Here is a 21,443-nt window from a genome sequence, read left to right on the forward strand (position 1 = left end):
TGTCCTGAAAGGGCCTTTTAACAGAAACAAGAGATTGGGTTTGTGGCACCAGCCCTCATTAGTCACTAATGTGGCCGCCGGGGCCCGGGGACGCGGCGGGAACAGCTGGCCCCCGGAGCCCAGGGAACGAGTCACCCCCGACTCACTGCGACGTTAGCTCCGGGCCACTGAGTCCTCGCGTCTGGCTCCAGCCAGGCCCCCTCCCGGGGACCCCCACGTGGGCTCCGGAGACAGATGCCTCCCGCCCAGCCTCCCCTGGCTGTGGCCCTGCTTCCCATCTGCCCCCCTCCTGCAAGTTCTGCCCCCCGTGGGGGGGTCCCGATCGCCCCTCGGGCCCCAGGAGCCGAGGTCTGGGGACCCCTGAGGACGGGCGCAGCACCACCAGGCGGGCCGAGTGTCCCTGAGGCCACGGGGGGGCGGCAGGGCCTCTGGGGATCTGCTTCGTCCCGGCCCGTGCTGGGAGGGCTGCCAGGAATGTTCTGGGCCTCAGGGCGCAAGAGGCTGCCCCCCAGAATGGGCCGGCTCGGTCACCACGGTCACCACGACCAGAAGGCGGTTCGTCCCCGGGTCAAACCAGTGAGCCTGAATCCTAACTGGCCTCGTGTTTTCTGGGGACAGTCGCTCGGCTCAGGACCCGGGTCCCGGGTCACGCGGCTCAGCTCCAGGACCAGCCCAGGCCTGCCCGGGCCATGTGCCCGAGGGTCTGAACCCCGGGAGTGGGGGGCCTGTCACCTGGACGCCCGTGCTTTCGTTCAGATATCGTCCGCCTTCCTGCGTCGTGTGCGAGCACCTGTGTCACCTGCCGCCCACAGCGCAGCGAATCACCCCAACCTGGGGGGCGCGGTCGTCCCCGCTCCCGGGATCCGAGGGCTGGGACCTGGGTGCCAGGGTCTGCCAGCAGGGCGTCAGCCGGGCCGGCGCTGCCACCTCGAGGGCCCCCCTGAGCTGGATCTGATTTCGGGGTCTCCGTGGACGTTGGTGGGCTTCGGCTCCTCGTCGGCAGGAAGCCCTGTCGCCATTCCCCGTCCCCTGTCCCCTGTGCCTCTGCAGGGGCGGCTCAGGGGCGGCGGTGGGGGCGGTTCCTGGGAGAGCAGGGGAGGGAGGGAAGGACGGGGAGGGACAGACGGACGCAGGACGGAGGGACCGGGAGGGACGGAGGGAGGGGCACTCACACCAGCAGAAATAGGAAGCGAAGGGACCCGGCGTCACCGGCTGTTCCTGTGCCAGTGTCCTCGCTGCGCGCAGCTGGGCCCTGCCCCCCGGCCCCTGAGCGCAGGAGACCTCGGGACGTGCAGGGTCCGGGGCTGCCGGCTGTTCTAGAACCGCCCCGGGGGTCGTTCCGGGTATTATCTGCCCCGAGCTACAGACGCCTCCCGAGTGCAGGCGGATGTGCCCTCCTCCCACGGGTGGGTTTGTTCTGGAGGGAGGGGCTGCCCCGGGGGACCTCGCCGGGCCGTGGGCTCAGAACCGTCGGGCTGGACAACGCCTCGGCCGTCCCTGCGGGGAGAGGACCCACCGGGACCGAGGCCGGGCCCACGGCGTGTCCCCTGGGCGGTGGGCCCCTGGGATGGCGTCCTGCCCAGAGCGCCAGGGAGCGCCTCGTCCGACGTCCGGGCTGAGCCGGCGCTTCGTGGGGTCGAGATAAGCCAGGCTCTGGGTAAGTGGTCGGGACACGGTCGGGCAGTGAGGACCCCGACAGGCAGGGGCCGGGGGCAGGGGCCAGTCTGCGTGCTGGCGGGGCCTCCGCTCTGCAGGGCTGGGGCTGGCCTGTGGGCAGGCGTGAGCAGGTGTGGGCAGGTGTTGCTGGCGCAGGCAGGTGTGGACAGGTGTGGGCAGGTGTGGGCAGATGTCACAGGTGCAGGCAGGTATGGGCAGGCGTGGGCAAGTACGGGCAGGTGTCGCAGGCGTGGGCAGGCGTGGACTGGTGTGGGCAGGTGTGGGCAGGCGTGGACAGGTGTGGGCAGGTGTCATAGGCGCAGGCAGGTATGGGCAGGCATGGGCAGGTGTGGGCAGGTGCAGGTAGGTGTCACAGGTGCAGGCAGGCGTGGACAGGTGTGGGCAGGCGTGGGCAGGTGTCACAGGCAGGTGTGGGCAGGTGTGGACAGGCATGGGCAGGTGCAGGCAGGTGTCGCAGGTACGGGCAGGTGTGGGCAGGCGTGGGCAGGTGTGGGCAGGTGTCACAGGCATGGGCAAGCATGGACAGGTGTGGGCAGGTGTGGGCAGGGTGTGGATAAGTATGGCAGGTGTTGCAGGCATGGGCAGGTGCAGGCAGGTGTTGCAGGCACAGGCAGGCGTGGACAGGTGTGGGCAAGGCATGGACAGGTGTGGGCAGGAGTGGGCAGGTGTGGACAGGTGTGGGCAGGTGTGGCAGGATGTGGCAGGTGTTGCAGGCATGGACAGGTGTGGGCCGGTGTGGACAGGTGGCAGGACAGCACCCCTGGGGGCTCTGTGCACCTGCTTTTCAGGTGGGAGCAGACACCCATCCCAAACCGACATCTGGCCCAGCCCTGGGGGAAGGGGGTCCAGGACGTCCTCCAAGCAGGTTAGTCGCCAGGAAACGGGCGCGTGACCCTGCGCCCGAGGGGACCCGGTGCCCCTGGACCGAGCCGCGAGGGGGACACAGCGAGCGGCGGCTGGGATGGGGCCCCCGACGGCTGCTGCCCCGCTGTGTGGAGGCTGGGGGCCCGAGGGTGGGGGCGAGGCCCCTCAGGAGCGTCGGCTGGGGGGACACACGGAGTCCAGGTGCCGTCACCCCCACCCCCCGAGGCGGGACCCACACTGCAGAGGCCTCGCAGAGACCCGGGTCCCTAAGGCTCCCGTGCAGTCACCTCGGCCACGTGTTTTGCCCTGAGTGCCTCAGTTTCCCCCTCTGTGAAGGAGGAGAAGGTGACAGCCTTTAGACATAGTCCACAGCAACCCTGACCACGGCCCGCCTGTCCTGCTGGGGGTGCAGGGACGGGTGTGACGGGCCGGGCCGCCTGGCGGTCAGCGGGTGCCGGTCAGGAGGCAGGCCCGAGCCGCCCGGAGCTGGGGTCCCCAGGGGACCAGGCCCCCTGCTCTCGCTCCCCGCCCAGCCCTGAGCCTTGGAGCGGCTGGTGGCCCCAGCCCCCCGCAAGCCTCTCCAGGCCGCGGTCGGAGGCCACGCCAGCCCCCTCAGGTGCCCTGCCCGCCGGGGTGCCCGGCCCCCGCACAGCACAGGGGGCGGCCCTGGTTCCCCGACCCCCCGGCCCTCAGGGACCTGCCCGTGAGCTGGGTGTGCTCTGGGTCCCCCCCCCCCAACGAGGGCACCCGCCGTCCTGGTCAAGGGCACAGTCTGGTTCAAACCACATGGAGAGCCGGAGGGGAGCGGAGTGGGGGGCGGCGGGGGGGGGGGTGCAGGAGCGGGCGGGTCCCCGGGTCTCCCTTGCAGGAGGGAAGAGATGCTGCAGCCTGGGTGCCTGGGCCCTGAGCCCCCTGCCACCCGCTAACGTGGACGCGGGGGGGGGGCGTGGAGGGGGTGGCGCGGGCCGGTCCCTCCCCAGAGCACAGGGACGGCGGCTCTCCCAGGCCGAGCTCTTCCCGAAGCAAGTCGGGCAGCCGTGGGCGCCGCGGGTGGATGGGACACGGCGCCGTCCCCAGGAGCGACCAGCGGCCCGTCGGGACCACTCGGGGATTTCCAGCCAGAAAGAAACTCAAGGGTGTGAGAAAGGCGCCGTTTCTGGAATTCTGGTTTCTTAGAAAACGTATTTTATTAGCGTTTCAAAGTACAAATGTGCACAGAATAAATACCTCACTCCCCCCATGACCGCAGCGCGCGATCCGCGTGGGCTCCACACTCGGGAAGAAGACACAAGCCGCCCCGGGCTTCGGGCTCGGGTCACCTGGGGCGCCCATGAAGCCGGGCGTGGGTCCGAGGGCGGGTGGTCCGCGCTCCAGGCCCACGAGGGCTTTCTGGGCAGCGCGCCCCTCGGCCCCTCCGAGGCTGCATGCCGCGCCCCTCAGCCCCGCGCCCCTCTCAGCCTCGCACCCCCCGAGGGGCAGGGCCCGGGGTGCCCGCCCACCCACACCGCCACCGCCAGCCGGGGGCTCCTCTCCGCAAGCCCAACCCCCCGAAGACCCGACGAACCTCCCGCACACTGAGCCCCCCGGGGTCAGCCCGGTCCGCAGGGCGGCGGCCCACCTTCCCGCCCACGTGCTGGGCCTCGCGGGGGTCACGGGCAGGGTGAACGGGGCGGCACCGGACGCCCCGGCAGGACCACAGACGGGCCCGCGCCACGCGCCCCTGCAACAGAGCCCGCACCCCTCACGTCACCGCGGCCTTGCAGGCAGCAGACGCCCTCTGACGCCCGACGTGCCGCGCACCAGGGCCCCGGGCAGCCACGGCGGGGCGAACCCCTGGGATGGACGCGTGCTGTGGCCGCCTGGCCATGGCCGGGCAGGAGCGACCCTGAGGCCACACAGGTGCTCGGAGGGAGGCCGAGAGTCCGCGTGTGCAGAAGACCGGACGTGGCGCCCACGAGGGGCCGGCCGGCTCAGTAGGCCACCCTCCAGTGCGTGGGCTGCTCGCACACTTCCTCCCGGTCCCCGCAGAAGCGGTTGTACGTCGTCCGGGGGTCGAGCCCAAGGATCTCTCGCTCCTCGTGGATCCGGAAAGAAAACGTGGACACGGAGGTACCGATGAAGAACCTGCCGGCAAACCGGGGGTCGCGGGGGCTGCCTGCACGTGCCCAGCGCCCCACCCTGCCGACCTCTGACCCTGCGGCCCGCAGCCTGTGCGCGGGCCCTGGGGTCCTGGGGGCCTGCAGACACGGGGACCCCGCCCAGCCCACTCGCAGCCTCCACCCCACGGGACGCACGCGGACCTCCCTGGCCCTGGCCCCCGCTCCCCTCCGCGGCAACAGCCTCCTCTAAGGACAATGACGGAAAGAGCCGCGCTCCTGGACCTGTAAGAAGCCCCGGCCCTGTTCTGCAGGGACACGTGTGATGGGGGCTGTCACTGGGCTCCGGGACCTCGGGCGGGGTCCGTCCCCCGACAAGGTGGGCAAGGGGGCCTGTGACCAAGTCTGAGGGGGGACCAGGAGCAAGCCTGCGGGTCAGCGGCCAACCATGAGCCGACACTCGCCTCGGGGACGACACGGACTGACCTCCCAGGGGCCAATGGAAACAGCGGAGCCGAGGATAGGCAGGGGAACAGGGATGGGGGACGGGCGGATGGGGGGACATGGAGATGGAGAACAGGACAGGGACACAGGAGACAAGGACAGGGGAACGGGGGGATGGGGGATGGGGATGTGGGGACAGGGAGACAAGGCGATGGGGATAGAGGAGGGAGGATGTGGGGACAGGGAGACAGTGATGGGGGATGGGGGAAGGGATGGGATGGGGAGGCAGGGGGACAAGGACACGGGTTGGGGGGATGGGGATGAGGGATGGGAGGATGAGGACAGGGGGACAGAGATGGGGATGGGTGAAGAGGGAATGGGGATGGGGAAACGGGGATGGGGGGACAGGGGGATGGGGATGGGGACAAGAGGGATGGGGGACTGGGGGACAGGGAGATGGGGGCACGTGGAGACGGGGGACAGGGGGTTGGAGGATGGGGGATGGGGACAGGATGGGGACAGGGGGACAGGGAGATGAGTGGATGGGGGACAGAGACGGAAGACAGGTACACACGGATGGCGGGATGGGGAGACGGGATGGGGGACAAGGGGATGGGGTACGGGGGACTGGGAGATGGGAGGACAGGAGATAGGGGACAGGGGAAGGGGGAATGGGGACAGGGACGGGGGATGGATGGGGAGATGTGGGGATGGGGGATGGGGTACAGGGGGACGGAGGACTGGGAGATTGGGGGACAGGGGGATGGGGGGGTCACGGAGTCAGGGGACGGGCCGGGCCGGACGGTGGAGGCACCTGGCGTGTGAGCAGATCCACTGGTCGATGATGGCCACGCCGCCGTCTCTGTAGAGCTCCAGCTCCTCCCACGTGGGCTCGAACCTCAGCATCTCCGGCAACAGCTTCTTCAGCTCCTCATGTTCTGCGAAGCGAAGCGGAGCCACTGACCCGGGGTCACCGGCGAGCACCCCAGGGCCGTGCACGGGACACGTGTGCTGCACCGCACTGGCTCCACGGGCACCGGCGCCACAGGTCAGGGGCAGCCACACAGGGCCCGGCACCGCCTCCCGGCCACGCTGCAGGCCCAGGACGTGACGCGGGCAGCGGATGGGGGCGGCAGACGGGGCCAGGGGACGGGGGCCAGGGGACGGATGAGCCCGTGGGGCAGAGCCGGGCCCGCCTACCTGTCCTGACGGCGTCGGTGGCCACGAACACCTTGTCCAGCCGGTGGGTCTTCATGAGGCTGCGGATCTTCCTCACGGCCCCGTCCAGACTGGGCACGTCCTCTCTGTGGCCCCAGATGAAGTCCTTCCTCCTCAGGTGAACCGCGAGGTACGGGCCCCCCAGCGAGGAGCCCAGCGGGACCTGGGGGAGGACGGGGAGCGCTGAGGGCCCTGGCGCTGCTGGTGCTGGGGTGCTGGTGCTTCCCTCGCCCGCGGCTCCCGCACCTGCCGCTGGAACCCCCGACCCCCAAGCCTGGAGGGGACCGTCCCGGTGGGCGACCGCGGCCGCTCCAGGCCCCCGACACGCCGACCCCGTTACGGGCCCGGCGACTCGGCATCCGTGGGGGCGCTACCTTCATCTTGGTCCAGTCCTCCTGGAAGGGGATCTGGTCGGCCTCGTCCGTGGAGTTCAGATACCGGCTCCTGAACTCGTCGCCCACGGCCCGCAGGTGCCTGGCAAACACCATGCTCCGCCGGGTCTGCGGGTGCAGGGGGCAGCTGCTGAGCGGGCGGCCCGAGGCCTGCGGAGGCCCGGAGGCCAGGCGGACGCGCTGGCACGCGCGAGGTCAAGGGGGACGCTAAGTGACAGCCTGGCGGTGACCGGTCATCGCACAGCACGAAGCCAGCCGGCGAGTGGCGATTTACCAGGACCGTCCCCGCACGGGAGCACGGACACGGGGCCGCGGCTGCAGGGCTGTCACCGCCCGGCCAGGGCATGGTGTTACCGGGAACGTCGTGACGGGGCCTCTGCTCCGGGGGGGCCCAGGTCACATGTCCAGGCAGCAGGGGCTCACCCGACGGGCGCCTCACCCCTGCTCAGCCCAGCTGCCCCCCAGGGGCGTGACAGCCTCGTCCTCGGGCTCCTGCAGGACCCACGGCACGCGGCGTGCGCTCACCCCAGGACGCACACGGGGTGGTTACGGCCCGGCCACCCAGCGTGGGCGGGGGCACAGCACACAAGCTACGCCCCCGCCGGCGAAGCACCGCCTTTCTCTCCACCGTCAGCCGCCACAAACAAGGAGCCCGCCGTGGACGCGCACGCCGGCCCCACGCCGGCCCAGGCCCCGCCCGCAGCCCCTGCGCGGCCACACACGGCGGCACTCACGTTCCAGTACTCCCTGCCCCCGTAGTGGTCGTGCAGCAGGTTCTCGGCTCTGTCCAACATCACCGACCTGCTTCCAAAGAGAGACGAGGCGCTGGGCTGTGAGGCGCCCCACCCGCCTCCCCGGGCGCAGTCAGGAGGCAGCGGCCGTCTGTCCGTCTCCGCCGCTGGCCCGCGGCCACCACGCCCCCCGTGACCACGGATGCAAGGAAGGAAACGGCCAGGACGCCCAGCAGTCGACCAGAAAACAGGTTCCTCAGAGGACCCCGGCCCAGGGCAAGGCCCCAGGGGGAGGCCTCGATCCCGTCCACAGACGGCCCCCGACAGCCTCGGCAGCAGGCGTGGCCCGCCCGGCCTCCGTGGGGAGCACGCCACACCCCCTGAAGCTAAGCCTCCCGGGGCCAGCACCCGAAGCGTCAGAGCGCCCAGAGGGGACGCTCCAGAAGGGGCCGTGCCCACCCAGGCCGGGAGGACGCGGGACCCTGGGGGAAGGCACGTGGCCGCCCACTGTCCTCGTCCCCAGGTCCCAAGGGGACGGCTCGGGCAGGCCCCAGGGTGCTGAGCAGGGGTCCGGCCTGGGGAGGCAGAGCATGAGGCCTACATGCAGAGGTGAGTGCAGGGGGGAGCCCTCCAGGACGGGCTGGGGGCTGCGGGGCCACCTCCACGCCCCTGGGCCTGCCCCTCCCTGCCATTCCGTCCCCGCCCCTTCAGCCACACTGCCGTCGCCATCGCCCGGGCAGGTGAACTAAGTGCACGTCAGTGCGTCCCCCCGCTCGGAGCCGTCCCCACTTGCCTGCCCGCCTGCGTCGGGGCCCGACCCACCTGCCACACCGTCACCTTGCACGGGCCCCGCTGCCATCCAGGTGAACCAGGCCCCCGCACCCTCCAGCAGGGGACTGGGGGACACCGAGGACCTCCCGCCAAGCAGCGCGTGAAGCTGCACTCGCCCCACAGAGCCCGAGCGTGGGGACAGCCCACCTGGACCCGGCTCTACCCAGGGACACGCGCCTCCTCCATGTCCCCGTCCCCGTCCCGCCTTGCTGTGCCCCGGGGTGGTGGGGACGAGGCTGACCTCTCCCCTGACCCCACACGGGCCCCAGCCAGGACAGCGCAGGCACCGGCCCACACACGCACGCACACGCTCCTCAGTCACCGAGCGGACCCCGCGGGCACGTACCGCGCCGACGTGTTTCTCAGAAGCACAGGGGCCATGATGGAAGCCGATCCTTGAACGGACAAACAGGAGACGTTTAAAGCTCTCGTTTCTTCATAACCCCAAAACCACCCTCTGGAAGACAAGAGCCCCGGACGCACACCGGTAAGAAACTGGCGGACGGCACGGGTGGCCCCTGACCTGGTGGGACCAGTGGGCGGGCCCGGGCCCGGGGGACGAGGGCAGAGCCGGGCCGGTGCCGGAGCTCGAACACAGCGGCCGCGCCCCTCCGACGCTGCTGGCCGTCGGGGTTTCCAGAACCCCACCACTCTGCGGCCTGGTCCACGGGCGCCTCCAGGGCGGCCCCCACGGAGCGCCCTTCCCACACACCAGGTCTGGGCCCCGCCCGTCCACACCCACGTGCGGTGACACCCTGGGCGGAATCCCAGCCCCGGTCGCCAGGCTGGGGACGCGCCCCCGGGCCTCCCGCGCCGCACCTGTAGTACTCGTGCTTGTCCGGGGCGTAGAGCAGCGCGTCGATGCAGGGCCGCTCGTCGATCTTCTCCTCCCAGGTCCCCTCTTTCCATCCTTCTGCGTAACTTTGCAGGACGTAAACCTGGTCGATGAAGGGCCCGCCGGACTCTGGAAGAGGCCAAGACAGACAGCGTGGGCTCGGGCCCTGTTCGCCACGGGGACGGTCACGACTCACCCAGTGCCACCTTCCTCCCGCGGGACCGCGGCACGCTTACAGAGCAGCACGGGGCAGAGCAAGCGACATCGGGCCACGAGGTCCCGAGAGGCAGCCGCCGGGCCTGCCCCCGCCCCCGGTCCTCACACGCCGTCCTCCCCGCTGCCCCAAGCACACCCCCTTCCCTGCTCGGACCTGCCTCGCTGGGACTCACCCTTGACCCCTGCGAGGCCACTCAAACCGCACCTCCCGCCCCAACACCTGGCACCCCCCTTTCCTCCCGGCCGGTCCTCGCCATCTGGGACACAGCGCGTATTAATTACTTCTTTGCGTCACTGGCTTCTGCCTCCCGCTCTCCGCAGGAGCTCGGGGACAGCAGGAGTCTGTCCATCCTCCCACCGTACCCGCCCACCAGGCCTGCCGCCACGTCCACCGTGCTTGATCGAGAAGCATCCCAGGATGGAAGGATGCGTCCAGGCACAAGGGAGCTGCGACAAGTGCAGGTCTGGTGTGTTTCCCGGGGGACACTCCCTGTCGCTCAGGGGCTGTGCTGCTGGTGGGGCCTGGCCCCGGAGCTCCAGGGGCTCCCTCGAAGGGAGGGAGAGGGAGGGGACACGGAGAGGCCGAGGCGAGGCACCTGTCCCAGGGCACCCCACCTTCCCTGCCCCCCTGCTCCGGCTCCAGCCTTGTGGCCCCAAGGGCAGCAGGGTGGGCACCAGCCTCCCGCCCCACACACCCAGCGTCCCCCACGAAGCACCACCTCGTGGGATCCTGGCGTCCGCCTGTTGAGAAACCCACTGGCCCAGCCCCGCAGAGGTGAAGGGCAGCTTCTCTGGCAGCTCCCTGACCCCGTTCAGACCAAGGCTGAGGCTGATTCCCAGACTAACTCAAGTCGGACTAAGCACCCGCGACATCTCGTCTCGGGTCACAGACGGATGCATCCCCGCGGGTCTTCACGGGCCTGAGCCTGATCTTCCCTGTGAACGAAGGTATCGGGAGATAGTACGTCCTCCTGTGCCTGCAGCGTGCTGGGGACTGACCCTGCAGACACATCCCAGAGGGACAGGGTCCAGGGCGCAGTCAGAGCACAACATGGAGACTGCAGATGTGGGGCCACTGCCTCTGGTGAGCATCTGCCGCCGGCTCAGGATGTGACCCCGGGGTCCTATTAAGTCCTGCATCGGGCTCCCCGTGGGGAGCCTGCTTCTCCCTCTGCCTAGGTCTCTGCCTCTCTCTATGTCTCTCACGAATAAATAAAATAAATCTTAAAAAAAAGAAAAGGAAAAAAAACCTGAAGACGTGCCAGCTGCACCCCTGGGCCCATAGTCCTGACAGGCCGGAGCCCGCACGCGGCGCCCCTCCTGCAGGCTGGGGGGGCAGCACGAGGGCACCGCGGCCTCGTAAGCTCTTGTCTTCTAAAGAGCGATGCTAAGCTCCAAACACCCTTGTTTGAAGACCTTCAACTTCTCTCTCTTTAAAAAAACTAAATAGGCTGAGCAGGCCTGAGCGCACAAGACGCGCCGTTTCACGTCTTCGCCAGCTCTGCGGTGAGACGCCGTGCCGTCGACGCCGCCCAGGCCTGGCACCCTCCCTCGGGGCCACTGCTGCGAGCTCCACTGCTGCGAGCACCCCTGCCCCGTCCCAGCCGCCCCTGCTTTCAGAGGCGAGGGCGCACACGGCTCACGCACTTCACACCTAGCTCCCCAGACAAATTACGGGAGGAGCGAGACACCCGGGAGGCTGCAGCGGGAGACAGAGGCGGGGCCCCCACGTGGAGAAGGGTCCCCGGCCAGGGCGATGCACCCGGTGTGCCCGGCCCCGTTCCCGCACAATCCGCACCCGCTGCCTCACCTGCAATGAACTGCTCGTACTCGATCACCGGGATGTTCCTATTGAGACTCGGAAGGTCAAAAAAGTCGGACCAGGGAATCCGGACCTGGTGGATGTCGGGGCTCTGCCAGTGATAGAGGCGGCCCCAGGGGGGCAGCACCAGCACCCACTCCTCGGTCTGCAGCAGCGTCTTCAGGAGGGAGGCGACGCGGATGTAGACATCCCTGCGGAGGTTGAAGCCCTCCGGGGGGTTGACGTCGTACAGGAGATACCTGGGGGGGGGGGGGGGACAGTGGTGCCTGACCCCTTCGCGCTCGACACTTACGGAACACGCCGGACTAGCGGCAACCACGCGACCGAGGTCTACCCGTGATGCCCGGGTTGGAGCTTAGAATAAGGACTTTGAAATGCTTGTGTTAATCCACTTAAAGTGGCAACGAGGAGCCATCACGTGGCGTTATTTCGAACATTCTTAAGTGAAAAATAATCATACTTTTCTAAACAAAAATAGAAAACTGGCAGCGTTTGTAGTTTCTGTGCCTCTTCTTGCCACATCCGCTGGTGCAGCCAACGTGCTGCGCTATCAAGGGCAGGCGGCCTCAGGAGAGAATGAGAGCGGACGGCGCACCCCCCCATCCCCCCCACCCCGCTCCCTGGACAGAGCCCCCCGCCACCCGGCCACCCCCCCTCCCTGCACTGGTTCTTCCACCACATCCGGAGACCCGAGGAAGGAAGCTGCGATGTCATCCCCAGAGCGCGGACACCGCAGGAAGGGGCCCTGCACCATCCCTACATCGCAGCACAGTGGGGCGTTCTTGAACCAAACCCTCAGGAACCCAGGCGGCAGACACCTGAGACCCATCTGGGGACATCCGCCACCTGCAAGCAGCCTCAAGGGTCCCGTGCACATCACCAAGGCTGAGCTCGCCAAGGACCATGTATTGGGGGCTCCCGGCAGGGGGAACAAGGCCCCAGTCAAGTGACAGGAGCCCCTGGGGTTGCCCCTCCCAGATGACCCACAGCAGGCCCTGCCCTGCCCCAGGGCTCATGGCGGCCACAGCAGCCCAGGGCAATAGCAGCCCGCGGATGCAGGCCAAGAGGCAGGTGTGGGTACAGGGGTGCAGGGGTGTGGGTGACGCGGGCTACACACCAACCCCCGACCCCAGGTCCCTGGGCCCGCTGTTCCCCCAGCTCCCCCGTCCCAGCAGATTCCCCAACCCCAACCCAGGTCCCCAGGCCTGCTGTCCCCGCCACAGTCCTGGCTGATCCCCACCAACCCCAGGCCCCCGGCCCGTTGTCCCCCCCATCCCCGCCAATCACCAGGCCCCGGCCGCTGTCCACCCCCTAGTCCCCACCGATCCCCCCGACCCCAGGCCCTGGCCCGCTGTCCCCCCCAGTCCCCTACGATCCCCCCCCGTCCCCCCCATCCCCCCCGACCCCAGGTCCCAGCCCGCTGGCCCCCCCTCCCCGCATTGCCCCCCCCACCCCAGGTCCCGGCCCTACCCCCTAGTCCTGCCGATCCCCCCCCCCCAGGTCCCGGCCCACCGTCCCCCCGACCCCAGGTCCCGGCCCGCCATCCCCCCAAGTCCTCGCCGATCCCCAGGTCCCCGGCCCGCTGTCCCCACCCACCCCCCCCATCCCCAGGTCCCAGGCCTGTTGTCCCCCCCCACCCCCCCCCCACCCCCCCCCGTCCCCGCCAATCCCCAGGTCCCGGCCGCTGTCCGCCCCCTAGTCCCCACCGATCCCCCCTGACCCCAGATCCTGGCCCGCTGTCCCCCCCAGTCCCCTACGATCCCCCCCCCGTCCCCCCCATCCCCCCCGACCCCAGGTCCCAGCCCGCTGGCCCCCCCTCCCCGCATTGCCCCCCCCACCCCAGGTCCCGGCCCTACCCCCTAGTCCTGCCGATCCCCCCCCCCCAGGTCCCGGCCCACCGTCCCCCCGACCCCGGGTCCCGGCCCGCCATCCCCCCAAGTCCTCGCCGATCCCCAGGTCCCCGGCCCGCTGTCCCCACCCACCCCCCCATCCCCAGGTCCCAGGCCTGTTGTCCCCCCCTCCCCCCCCCCGTCCCCGCCAATCACCAGGTCCCGGCCGCTGTCCGCCCCCTAGTCCCCACCGATCCCCCCCTGACCCCAGGTCCTGGCCCGCTGTCCCCCCCAGTCCCCTACGATCCCCCCCCGTCCCCCCATCCCCCTCGACCCCAGGTCCCAGCCGCTGTGCCCCCCTCCCCCCATCCCCCGACCCCGGGTCCCAGCCCGCTGTCCCCCCCATCCCCCCGCCCCCAGGTCCCCCCCGTCCCCCCGACCCCAGGTCCCGGCCCCCCGCCCCCCCCCCAGTCCCGCCGATCCCCCCCGCCCCCAGGTCCTGGCCCGCTGTCCCCCCCAGTCCCCTACGATCCCCCCCTCCCCCCGTCCCCCCGACCCCAGGTCCCAGCCGCTGTCCCCCCCATCCCCCCGTCCCCCCGACCCCGGGTCCCGGCCCCCCGTCCCCCCCGCCCAGTCCCGCCGATCCCCCCCGCCCCCAGGTCCCCCCGGGAGCCTCGCCCGGGCGCGGACGTGCGTTACCGTCTGCGGGACGCCGCCCCCGCCAGGATGTCGGCCGCCGACTGTCCGGGCCAGAACTCCTCGCCCGAGGCCCCGGCGCGCGGCCAGGACGCCGCTTCCAGCAGCAGCAAGAACACCGCGCCGAGCGCCGCCATGGCCCCGCGGCCACGCACTTCCGGCGACCGCGCTCCGCCCCGGAAGCGCCCGCCCGCCCCCGAGCGCGTCCCCTGAAGCCATGGCAACGCCACGCATGCGTCTTGCGTCATTCCGAGGCTGGGCGTCCCCGGACGGAAGGCGCTGAGAGGCGAGACCGACGCGCGGGCGTCCTCGCCTGCGGGCCGCGCTGGTGGGGGAGGGTAGGGGCCAGGCCTGTGGGCGGGGCCAGATGGCCGGGGGCGGGGCTGGCCTGTGGGCGGGGCCAGATGGCCGTGGGCGGGGCTGGCCTGTGGGCGGGGCCAGATGACGGGGCGGGGCTGGCCTGTGGGCGGGGCCAGATGGCCGGGGGCGGGACTGGCCTGTGGGCGGGGCCAGATGGCCGGGGGCGGGGCTGGCCTGTGGGCGGGGCCAGATGGCCGTGGGCGGGGCTGGCATGTGGGCGGGGCCAGATGGCGGGGCGGGGCTGGCCTGTGGGCGGGGCCAGATGGCCGTGGGCGGGGCTGGCCTGTGGGCGGGGCCAGATGGCGGGGCGGGGCTGGCCTGTGGGCGGGGCCAGATGGCGGGGCGGGGCTGGCCTGTGGGCGGGGCCAGATGGCGGGGCGGGGCTGGCCTGTGGGCGGGGCCAGATGGCCGGGGGGGGGGGCTGGCCTGTGGGCGGGGCCAGATAGCCGGGGCGGGGCTGGCCTGTGGGCGGGGCCACGCCCGGTGGGTGCCGGCCTTGTGGGCATATTTAGGGAGGCGGGGCCGGGCCTGTGGGCGTGGCCAGGGGCGGGGCGGGCTGGCCTGTGGGCGGGGCCAGATGGCCGTGGGCGGGGCTGGCCTGTGGGCGGGGCCAGATGGCCGGGGCGGGGCTGGCCTGTGGGCGGGGCCAGATGGCCGGGGGCGGGGCTGGCCTGTGGGCGGGGCCAGATGGCCGGGGGCGGGGCTGGCCTGTGGGCGGGGCCACGCCCGGTGGGTGCCGGCCTTGTGGGCATATTCAGGGAGGCGGGGCCGGGTCTGTGGGCGTGGCCAGGGGCGGGGCGGGCTGGCCTGTGGGCGGGGCCGCGCCCGATGGGGGCGGGTCTGGGGGCGTGGTCAGGGGCTGCTACGGTCTGGGGGCGGGGCCTGCCGAGTGAGCGTGGGCCCAGGTGGGGTTTGCCAGGTGCGGCGCCGCGCGGGTCTCAGCGTCTGCTCCGCGGCCCGCGGCCTTCTGACGAGCAAGCCGCGGGACTGACAGGCCAGCACAGTGGCCAGGTGTGGCACCCGCGCTGCACACCCTCCAGGCCCGGTGTCTCGGGCAGATGATTTCCGAGATGCAAAGGTGTGTCCGCTACTGGGAGAGGGTGGGGGTCTCACCGCGGAGGACCGCAGTGCACGGGCGGCAGGGTGGCCCCCTCTGTGTCCGGGGGGGACCGGACATTGGAGGGGACGGGATGGAAGGTGAATTTGAGGCCCTGGACTTGGGGTCAGCAGATGAGCACCTCTGTGCCCCGACCGGGTCCAGCCCAGGTCTGCACCTCCCTCCGTGGGGGGGGCTCTGCGGTGGTGGCCGGGGTGTCCCCTGGGGAACCCCACTGCGGTGCCAGGGCCCTTTTCCTGCCCCTCCCTGGAGCCCTTTCCTCCCCAGCAGCAGCGCCCTGCCCTCCTAGAGCTCCCTGTCCCAGGCACTGTCCCTGTTATGGGGCAAAACTCCTGGGCTCCTGCCCCAGGGGGACCATGTGGGGGGCTGGAGCCTCTGTAGTTGCTGGTAGGAAGTGCGACCTCCCATTCCTGGGCCAGGGGCTGGGGGGGGCGGCCTCAGCCCCTGCAGCAGTGAAGGGACCCCCAGGGGCCAGCCAGGGAAGATGGAGAGGTAGGTCCAGGCCGCAGCCCTGTCCTGGAACCGCCACGTCTCCAGGCTTCTCCTCACGTGGAATTCTTCGGTGGCTTTATTGTTCCAGCCAGTTTTAGCTGGAGGTGTCTAGAACCAGGTGGCCTGCCCGCTGTCCCGGGGCGTGCAGAGCACACACCAGCCAACTGTGGGTTCTGCTCCAGGAGGCGCCAGCACGGACCCTCCGACCTCTGGACCCGCCCTTAAGCCCCCAGATGAACCGTCTTCACCGGGGTTGATTCTCTCTTGATCTTTCATGTCTCCTAGTAAAGCCATCTTGAAACATATTCCTGAGTTTCTAGCATTTTTCAACCATTCACGGAAACAGAGATGAAGCGTGGGCCCGTGTGCGCCCCCAGACTCGGCACTCGCGCCCTCTCACCGCGCTCACTGCATCGGCATCAGGTCGGTCTTGTGTTGCCCAAATTTCGCTGAAGCAAATGATTGACATCAGCTTGTTCCATTTGAAACATTTCCGTATGTGTCTCTGAGAAGTAGGACGTTTGCTCACAGCCACCACGTCATTAATTCGCCTCCACATTCCCTAATTATGTTATAACATCGTCCCGGGCACCGTCCACGCGCGTGGGCCCCGCTGCTCCAGATGCCTTTACTCCAGCAGATTTGTTCAAGTCAGGACCCGGGTTCTCCGGAGAAATGGAACCAATAGGGCATCTACCGACGGTGTGAGGGGTCGGCATTGCGGGATCGGCTTGCCAGGGTGGAGGCCTGAGGCCAGGGGCCTCCGTCTGCGGGCTGGAGGCCGGGGGAGCCCGTGCGGTCAGTCAGCCCGAGTCCAAGGGCCCGAGCCCCGAGCTCCGCGGTCGGAGGAGCAGGACGACAGGGACGTCCCAGCTCAGCAAGGGAGACACAGTTTGCCCCCCCTTTTCATTCCATCCAGGCCCTTGATGGGTTGGGTGAGGCCCCCCCACCTCGCGGTCGGTGATCTTACTCCGTCCACCAGTTCAGAGGCTGATGTGTTCTGTGCACACCACACACACACCCGGAAGTGGCTGTTGCACCAGCTATCGGGGTGCCCTCAGCCCCGTCAGGGTGACACGGAAAATCAGCCCCTTCATTGGACACCTGGACACTTGGAAGTTCCCCCCCCTCCTCTCCGGCCTCTCCCCTCCCCTCCCCTCCTCCCTCTCTGCCCTCCCCGCTCCTGCCTCCGCTGATTAACCCCTGGATTACATTCCTTACCCAGAATGACCCAGGAGAGGTTCATGACTCTTTAATAAAGAGAAAAAAGAAAACTTTGTTAAAAAAAAAACCAAAACCAAAACAAAAAAACCTGACTTCCTCCCTCCCCTGGTCAACAGGAGTCAGAAGTCCCCCGTGTGAAGTCTGACCACTCACACCGCCCCCCTCACCCCACCCAGCGTCCACTAGAGGGGACTTTGCCACAAGAGGGCAAGAGCGTCCTTTGACAGAGGGATGGAAGGAGAGAGTAGGGGTGCCCCAAGCCTGGGCAGGCGGCAGGGGCTGGGAGGCAAATCTGGTGCACACACAGCCAGGCCATGTCCCTCCTGCCCCCGAGAGCTAAGAGCTACCCCCACCCCAAACCCCTCCATCCCCCACAAAGGGTGAGCCACGGGAGTCACCTGAGAGGAGAAGAAGGAAGCCCTCTGGCCTGGGGTCCAGCAGGTGAGCTGTGTGCGTCCTGGGGTCACACCTGTTAGATCCCCGGTCTCATCGCTCCCCCAGGTCTCAGAAGGGTCAGTACTGGACACCCCACATCCCAGCCCAGAGGTGGCCGAGACACAGAGGCCCGGAGTCTCTGAAAAGGAACCTAGAGATTCTTCTGGAAGCTGGGATTCCAGGGCGAGGCCCTGCCAGAGCCAGGGAAGGCGTGGGGGAAGGGGCAGCTGTAGGGCCCCCTGGCCCCACCTCGGGTCAGCAGGAAGAACCTGGGGTGGGGCAGCGAGGGCAACGGAGCTCGGGGGTTGCGGGAGGTCACCGGCGCCCCTTTACCTGGAAACGTTGGCAGCAGACACGGGCTGGGGAGACAGTTGGTGGAAGTGGGTACAGGTGTGGACGGGCCCAGGACCCCGCTGAGGAGTGGTTCTCCTGGGGAGCACGACACCCCAGTTCATGCAGCTCTCGCTCTCTGGGTGCCCTGCTCTTCCGTGTGCGAAGTGAGTTACCAGGCTCCGCGTGCGGCAGGCTTCTGGACCTAGTGCAGAGCTCCACCTCCTTGCTGGTCACAAGTCCCTGGCCACCAAGTCCTGCTTTTGTCCCTGGAGATGCACAGGGGGGCTGAGAAGCAGGGGACCTCTGGTTAGGCCTTGAGCCACCTGGGGGCTGCCTGCCTGGACTGCCCTCAAGGGACAGCCACCGAGTGAGCAGGACGTGAGGACATGCTGGTTCCTGTGGTCGGTGCATGGGTCCAGCCTCCCCACGTGGCCTGCCCACAGTGCAGCCCCCATCTTGGGTGATGGCTGGCCAGGACCTGCAGAAGGGCTCATCCACAGTGTCCCAGGGGTCCACGGTGAGAGCCCTACGAGGCCCCTCCGACCTTGTGGCCCACCTCCCCCTGAGGCAGAGCCACAGCCTTTCCGCTAGGGGTGCACAGGGTACCTGACTCTGGTCCCGCCCCCCTGATGCATTCCTGCAGCCCCATCCCTGGCACCTAGGTCGTGTGGGGTGGGGAAGGCCTGGGATGGGGCCCCTTGTGGGGATGCTAGACCCTGGTGCTGGGGTCCCTGGGCTGACCTGTGCATGGGATGTAAGGGCCTCTCCCCCCTCGGGCTGATGGGGAGAAAGCTAGACTTAGAGTAAAAGGTCAGCTCCCACGCGGCCAGCAGGGTCCTTAGTGGGCTCCCAAAACACAGGGCACCGTAAGGGGCCTGAGCCACCCCGGTTCAGGAAGACAAAACTTGGGCTGCCCCAAGGCAGGTGACTCAGAGAGTCCTTTGAAAATGCTCTCCAGGTCCCGGTCTGTGCCCTCAAGGGTGAGTTTTCTGCTGAGGGTGGCTTTTCCAACATCAGAGTCCGGCAAACATCTGCTGTGGTGGGGGGGAGGGCTCTCGGGTCCCGGGTGGCTGTGGGGAGATGTGTGAATGGGAGCGGGGGCGGGAGGTGGGGCCGGGGCCACGGGTGGGGGGCCGGGACTGTGGGAACTGCCCACAGCCTTTCTGGAATCAAAACACTGGCAAATGTCAAAAAGTGCGTAATTTGTTTTACTGAAACAGGCTGCTTATTTATGTTTGGAAGGCCTGTCTCAAGGACTGCTCTTGGCCCTTCTCAGATGATAGCGTCAACGGAAACACAAACAGATGGTGGGGGTCTGGGGGCTCCTCCGCGGAATGAAGTGCACAACAGGAATTTGTGCTGCTTGCAGGGAGACCCCACCCACCGAGCCGGGGGACAATGACCCCCCCCCCCGCCCTCTTGGTTTGGGGTCTGGATCTGGCCATGGGATCTTCCAGCCGGAGAGTGGACATGGGGGGCTGCGATCGGATCCAGCCCGTGAGAACTTGGGGGGGTCTCTATCTCCTCCTCCCTCAGCCTAACGTGCAGTCCCTCAGCCCCCAGATGGCAGTGGACTCCGGCAAGTGTCGGCTGCTTCCCTGGGTGCCCTCCTCACCCGGAGCGGCGTGGCCAATGCTGTCCTCTGACCATGGTGACCACCCCGTACCCTCAGTGCGTCCCCTCCCGTGGGCTTCCCTCCTCAGCCAGGTGGCGTGTCCGCTCCCAGCGCCTCCTCCGCCCCTTTCGGAAGGTCCAGGCTCCTCTCGCTCAACAAAGAGGCAAACACACAACCAAGGTGGGAGCCGCCCACGCCTCGCTGGGCTCCGTGGAAGGCAGAGCGGGGCGTGACGTCCCCCGGCTCAGAGGCACGGCCGCAGACACCGCATCATTCACTGGTCCTCCGGGGCGTGAGATGCAAGCGTCATCGTTTGTAAAATTCCCACAAATCTGTGATTCTGTCTCTGGCCTTTGGGTCCTGACCCCGCAGACCTACTTGTCAGCGTCAGCCCCGGGCCATGGTGCGTGATCAGGGCGGCTTTACGGCACCGCGTCCCCTAAAACGCACCTGCCAGCTGCCCTTGCGCATTTTCACATGAAGTTCAGCAGCGGGGGTTAGAGACCCATCCTGGCGAGAGTCTTCCTGGGAGCGGGTCTCTCCCCCCAACTACATCAGCTTCGGCTCGTCCTCACTCCACTCCTGGGTTTTGTTGCCATCACACACGGCGCACTTTATAAATAAAACGTTGCTGCTTTGATGAATACCGTTAGTTTGGTATATTGACCTTTTACAATTGGCCGCTTGTGATTCTAACAGTTTGCCGTTGATTTGCCAGTTTGCATTTCCCTAGTTCAAAGAGTCCTGTCGTTGTGCAAATGATCGTGGTCTGTCTCTGCCCTGAGTATTTGAGAATCATATCTATTTTCTTGTATTCTTACAGCTGTTAGGAGTCAGATATAAAAATCAGGCGTCTTTTGTTTCTTTTTGTTATTTTAAAGATTTTATTATTTATTTATTTATTATGTATGTATGTATTTATTTATTTATTTATTTATTTTAGAGCTGGGGAGGGAGAGAGAGAGAGCACGCATGGGGGGGGGGAGCAGAGGGAGAGGGAGAAGCAGACTGCGCGTTGAGTGAGTGCAGAGCCTGACACGGGGCTTGACCCCCGGACCCGGAGATCACGACCTGAGCTGTGCCACCCAAGCGCCCCTTTCTCTGGTTTGGGACCGTCCTGTGAATGGTCCCGGCGCGGGGTCTGCAGACTGTGGCTCGGGGGTCAAATCCAGCCCACGTTGCCTCTTTTCCTAAATAAAGTTCTCCTGGCACGCGGCCAGGCCTGCCCATTTACATACGGCGGCGTAATGGGTGCTTTCATGCCACAGCAGGGGCGTCCAGTGCTTGGGACAGAGGCCAGCTGGCTTGAGAACCCTAAAAGACTTGCTCCGTGACCTTCCCCACAAGTTTGCTGACCCCCCCCCACTCTTGTATTAGTTCAACGAGTGTTAGGGTTGAACACTAACACTCTTCTGTGCTTCCCGCTCTTCCCACTCTTCTCTGCTTCCTAAAGATGTCGTGGCTGCACGCGCTCGGAATTCAGTGGGTGTTCAGGTTCACCCGCCTGCTTTTTTGGGGAACCGACTGTCCTTTGAGATGACCAGAGATTCGCCGCTTGGATCTCTTAACGTTAAGGCAGGGGACTAGCGGATGTTGTGATGGTGACTCACGCGGTGCTCCTGAGACGACCGGTCCTTGCTCCTGACGCGCCCGGTTCTGCTTGTCGGAGCCTCCGTGTGGGGAGGTCGTGCGCTCCTTGTAGACCTTGTGTCCCTAATATGATAACGTGCGTGTGTGAGGTCCCCACCCCTGGGTTTTGGCTGATTATATGGCCTGAGTGGAGATGCTCTTGTCTCCCTGTGCTTCGGAGCAAGGAACTCTGGGTAACAGTTCAGGTGAATCCGGCTCTTACGGTGCAACATTGTATCTGTTTCACTTGAGCTGAGTCTCTAACTTACAAACCAACCTGTGATTTCGGTTCCTTGGGTGGATACGGTACCAAGCGGGTGGGTCGCCTGCCCAGGGTCCCATCCCACCCGTGAGACGTGAAGTTGGGGCTTGAACCCGGCAGCCTGGAATCTGCAGCCCACGTTCCTAAGCATGGATTGTTCTTTCACATTTCTGGATTCACAGGGAAGCTGCCTGAGCCGGGGACTCCTTTAAGGACGAGTCTTGCACTATTTCGTTCCTGCCCCCGGCCCTCGGACTAATTAGATTTCCTTTTTTTTTTTTTTTTAAGATTTTATTTATTTATTAATGAGAGGCATACAGCGAGC

The 21,443-nt window shown here is 67.5% G+C and overlaps 1 protein-coding gene and 1 long non-coding RNA gene across 2 annotated transcripts; both read right to left on the bottom strand.

Annotated features, from left to right (window-relative positions):
- Window positions 1-3,706: 3,706 nt before the first annotated feature.
- On the bottom strand, window positions 3,707-13,808 carry POFUT2 (protein O-fucosyltransferase 2). The gene is made up of 9 exons (XM_038581664.1): window positions 13,655-13,808; window positions 11,115-11,365; window positions 9,073-9,217; window positions 8,600-8,710; window positions 7,426-7,492; window positions 6,674-6,799; window positions 6,282-6,462; window positions 5,896-6,019; window positions 3,707-4,665 (listed from the first exon to the last, which is right to left on the bottom strand). Exons 1-9 carry the CDS (start codon window positions 13,786-13,788, stop codon window positions 4,512-4,514), a joined length of 1,293 nt encoding a protein of 430 aa, XP_038437592.1. The 5' UTR covers window positions 13,789-13,808; the 3' UTR covers window positions 3,707-4,511.
- Window positions 13,809-16,800: 2,992 nt separating this feature from the next.
- On the bottom strand, window positions 16,801-17,882 carry LOC119867096. The gene is made up of 3 exons (XR_005382030.1): window positions 17,613-17,882; window positions 17,243-17,418; window positions 16,801-16,870 (listed from the first exon to the last, which is right to left on the bottom strand). It is a non-coding gene; the product is annotated as an uncharacterized LOC119867096 (long non-coding RNA).
- Between the last annotated feature and the right edge of the window lie 3,561 nt (window positions 17,883-21,443).

Source organism: Canis lupus, chromosome 31, assembly GCF_011100685.1.
Source record: "Canis lupus familiaris isolate Mischka breed German Shepherd chromosome 31, alternate assembly UU_Cfam_GSD_1.0, whole genome shotgun sequence".
NCBI classification, from domain to species: Eukaryota; Metazoa; Chordata; class Mammalia; order Carnivora; family Canidae; genus Canis; species Canis lupus.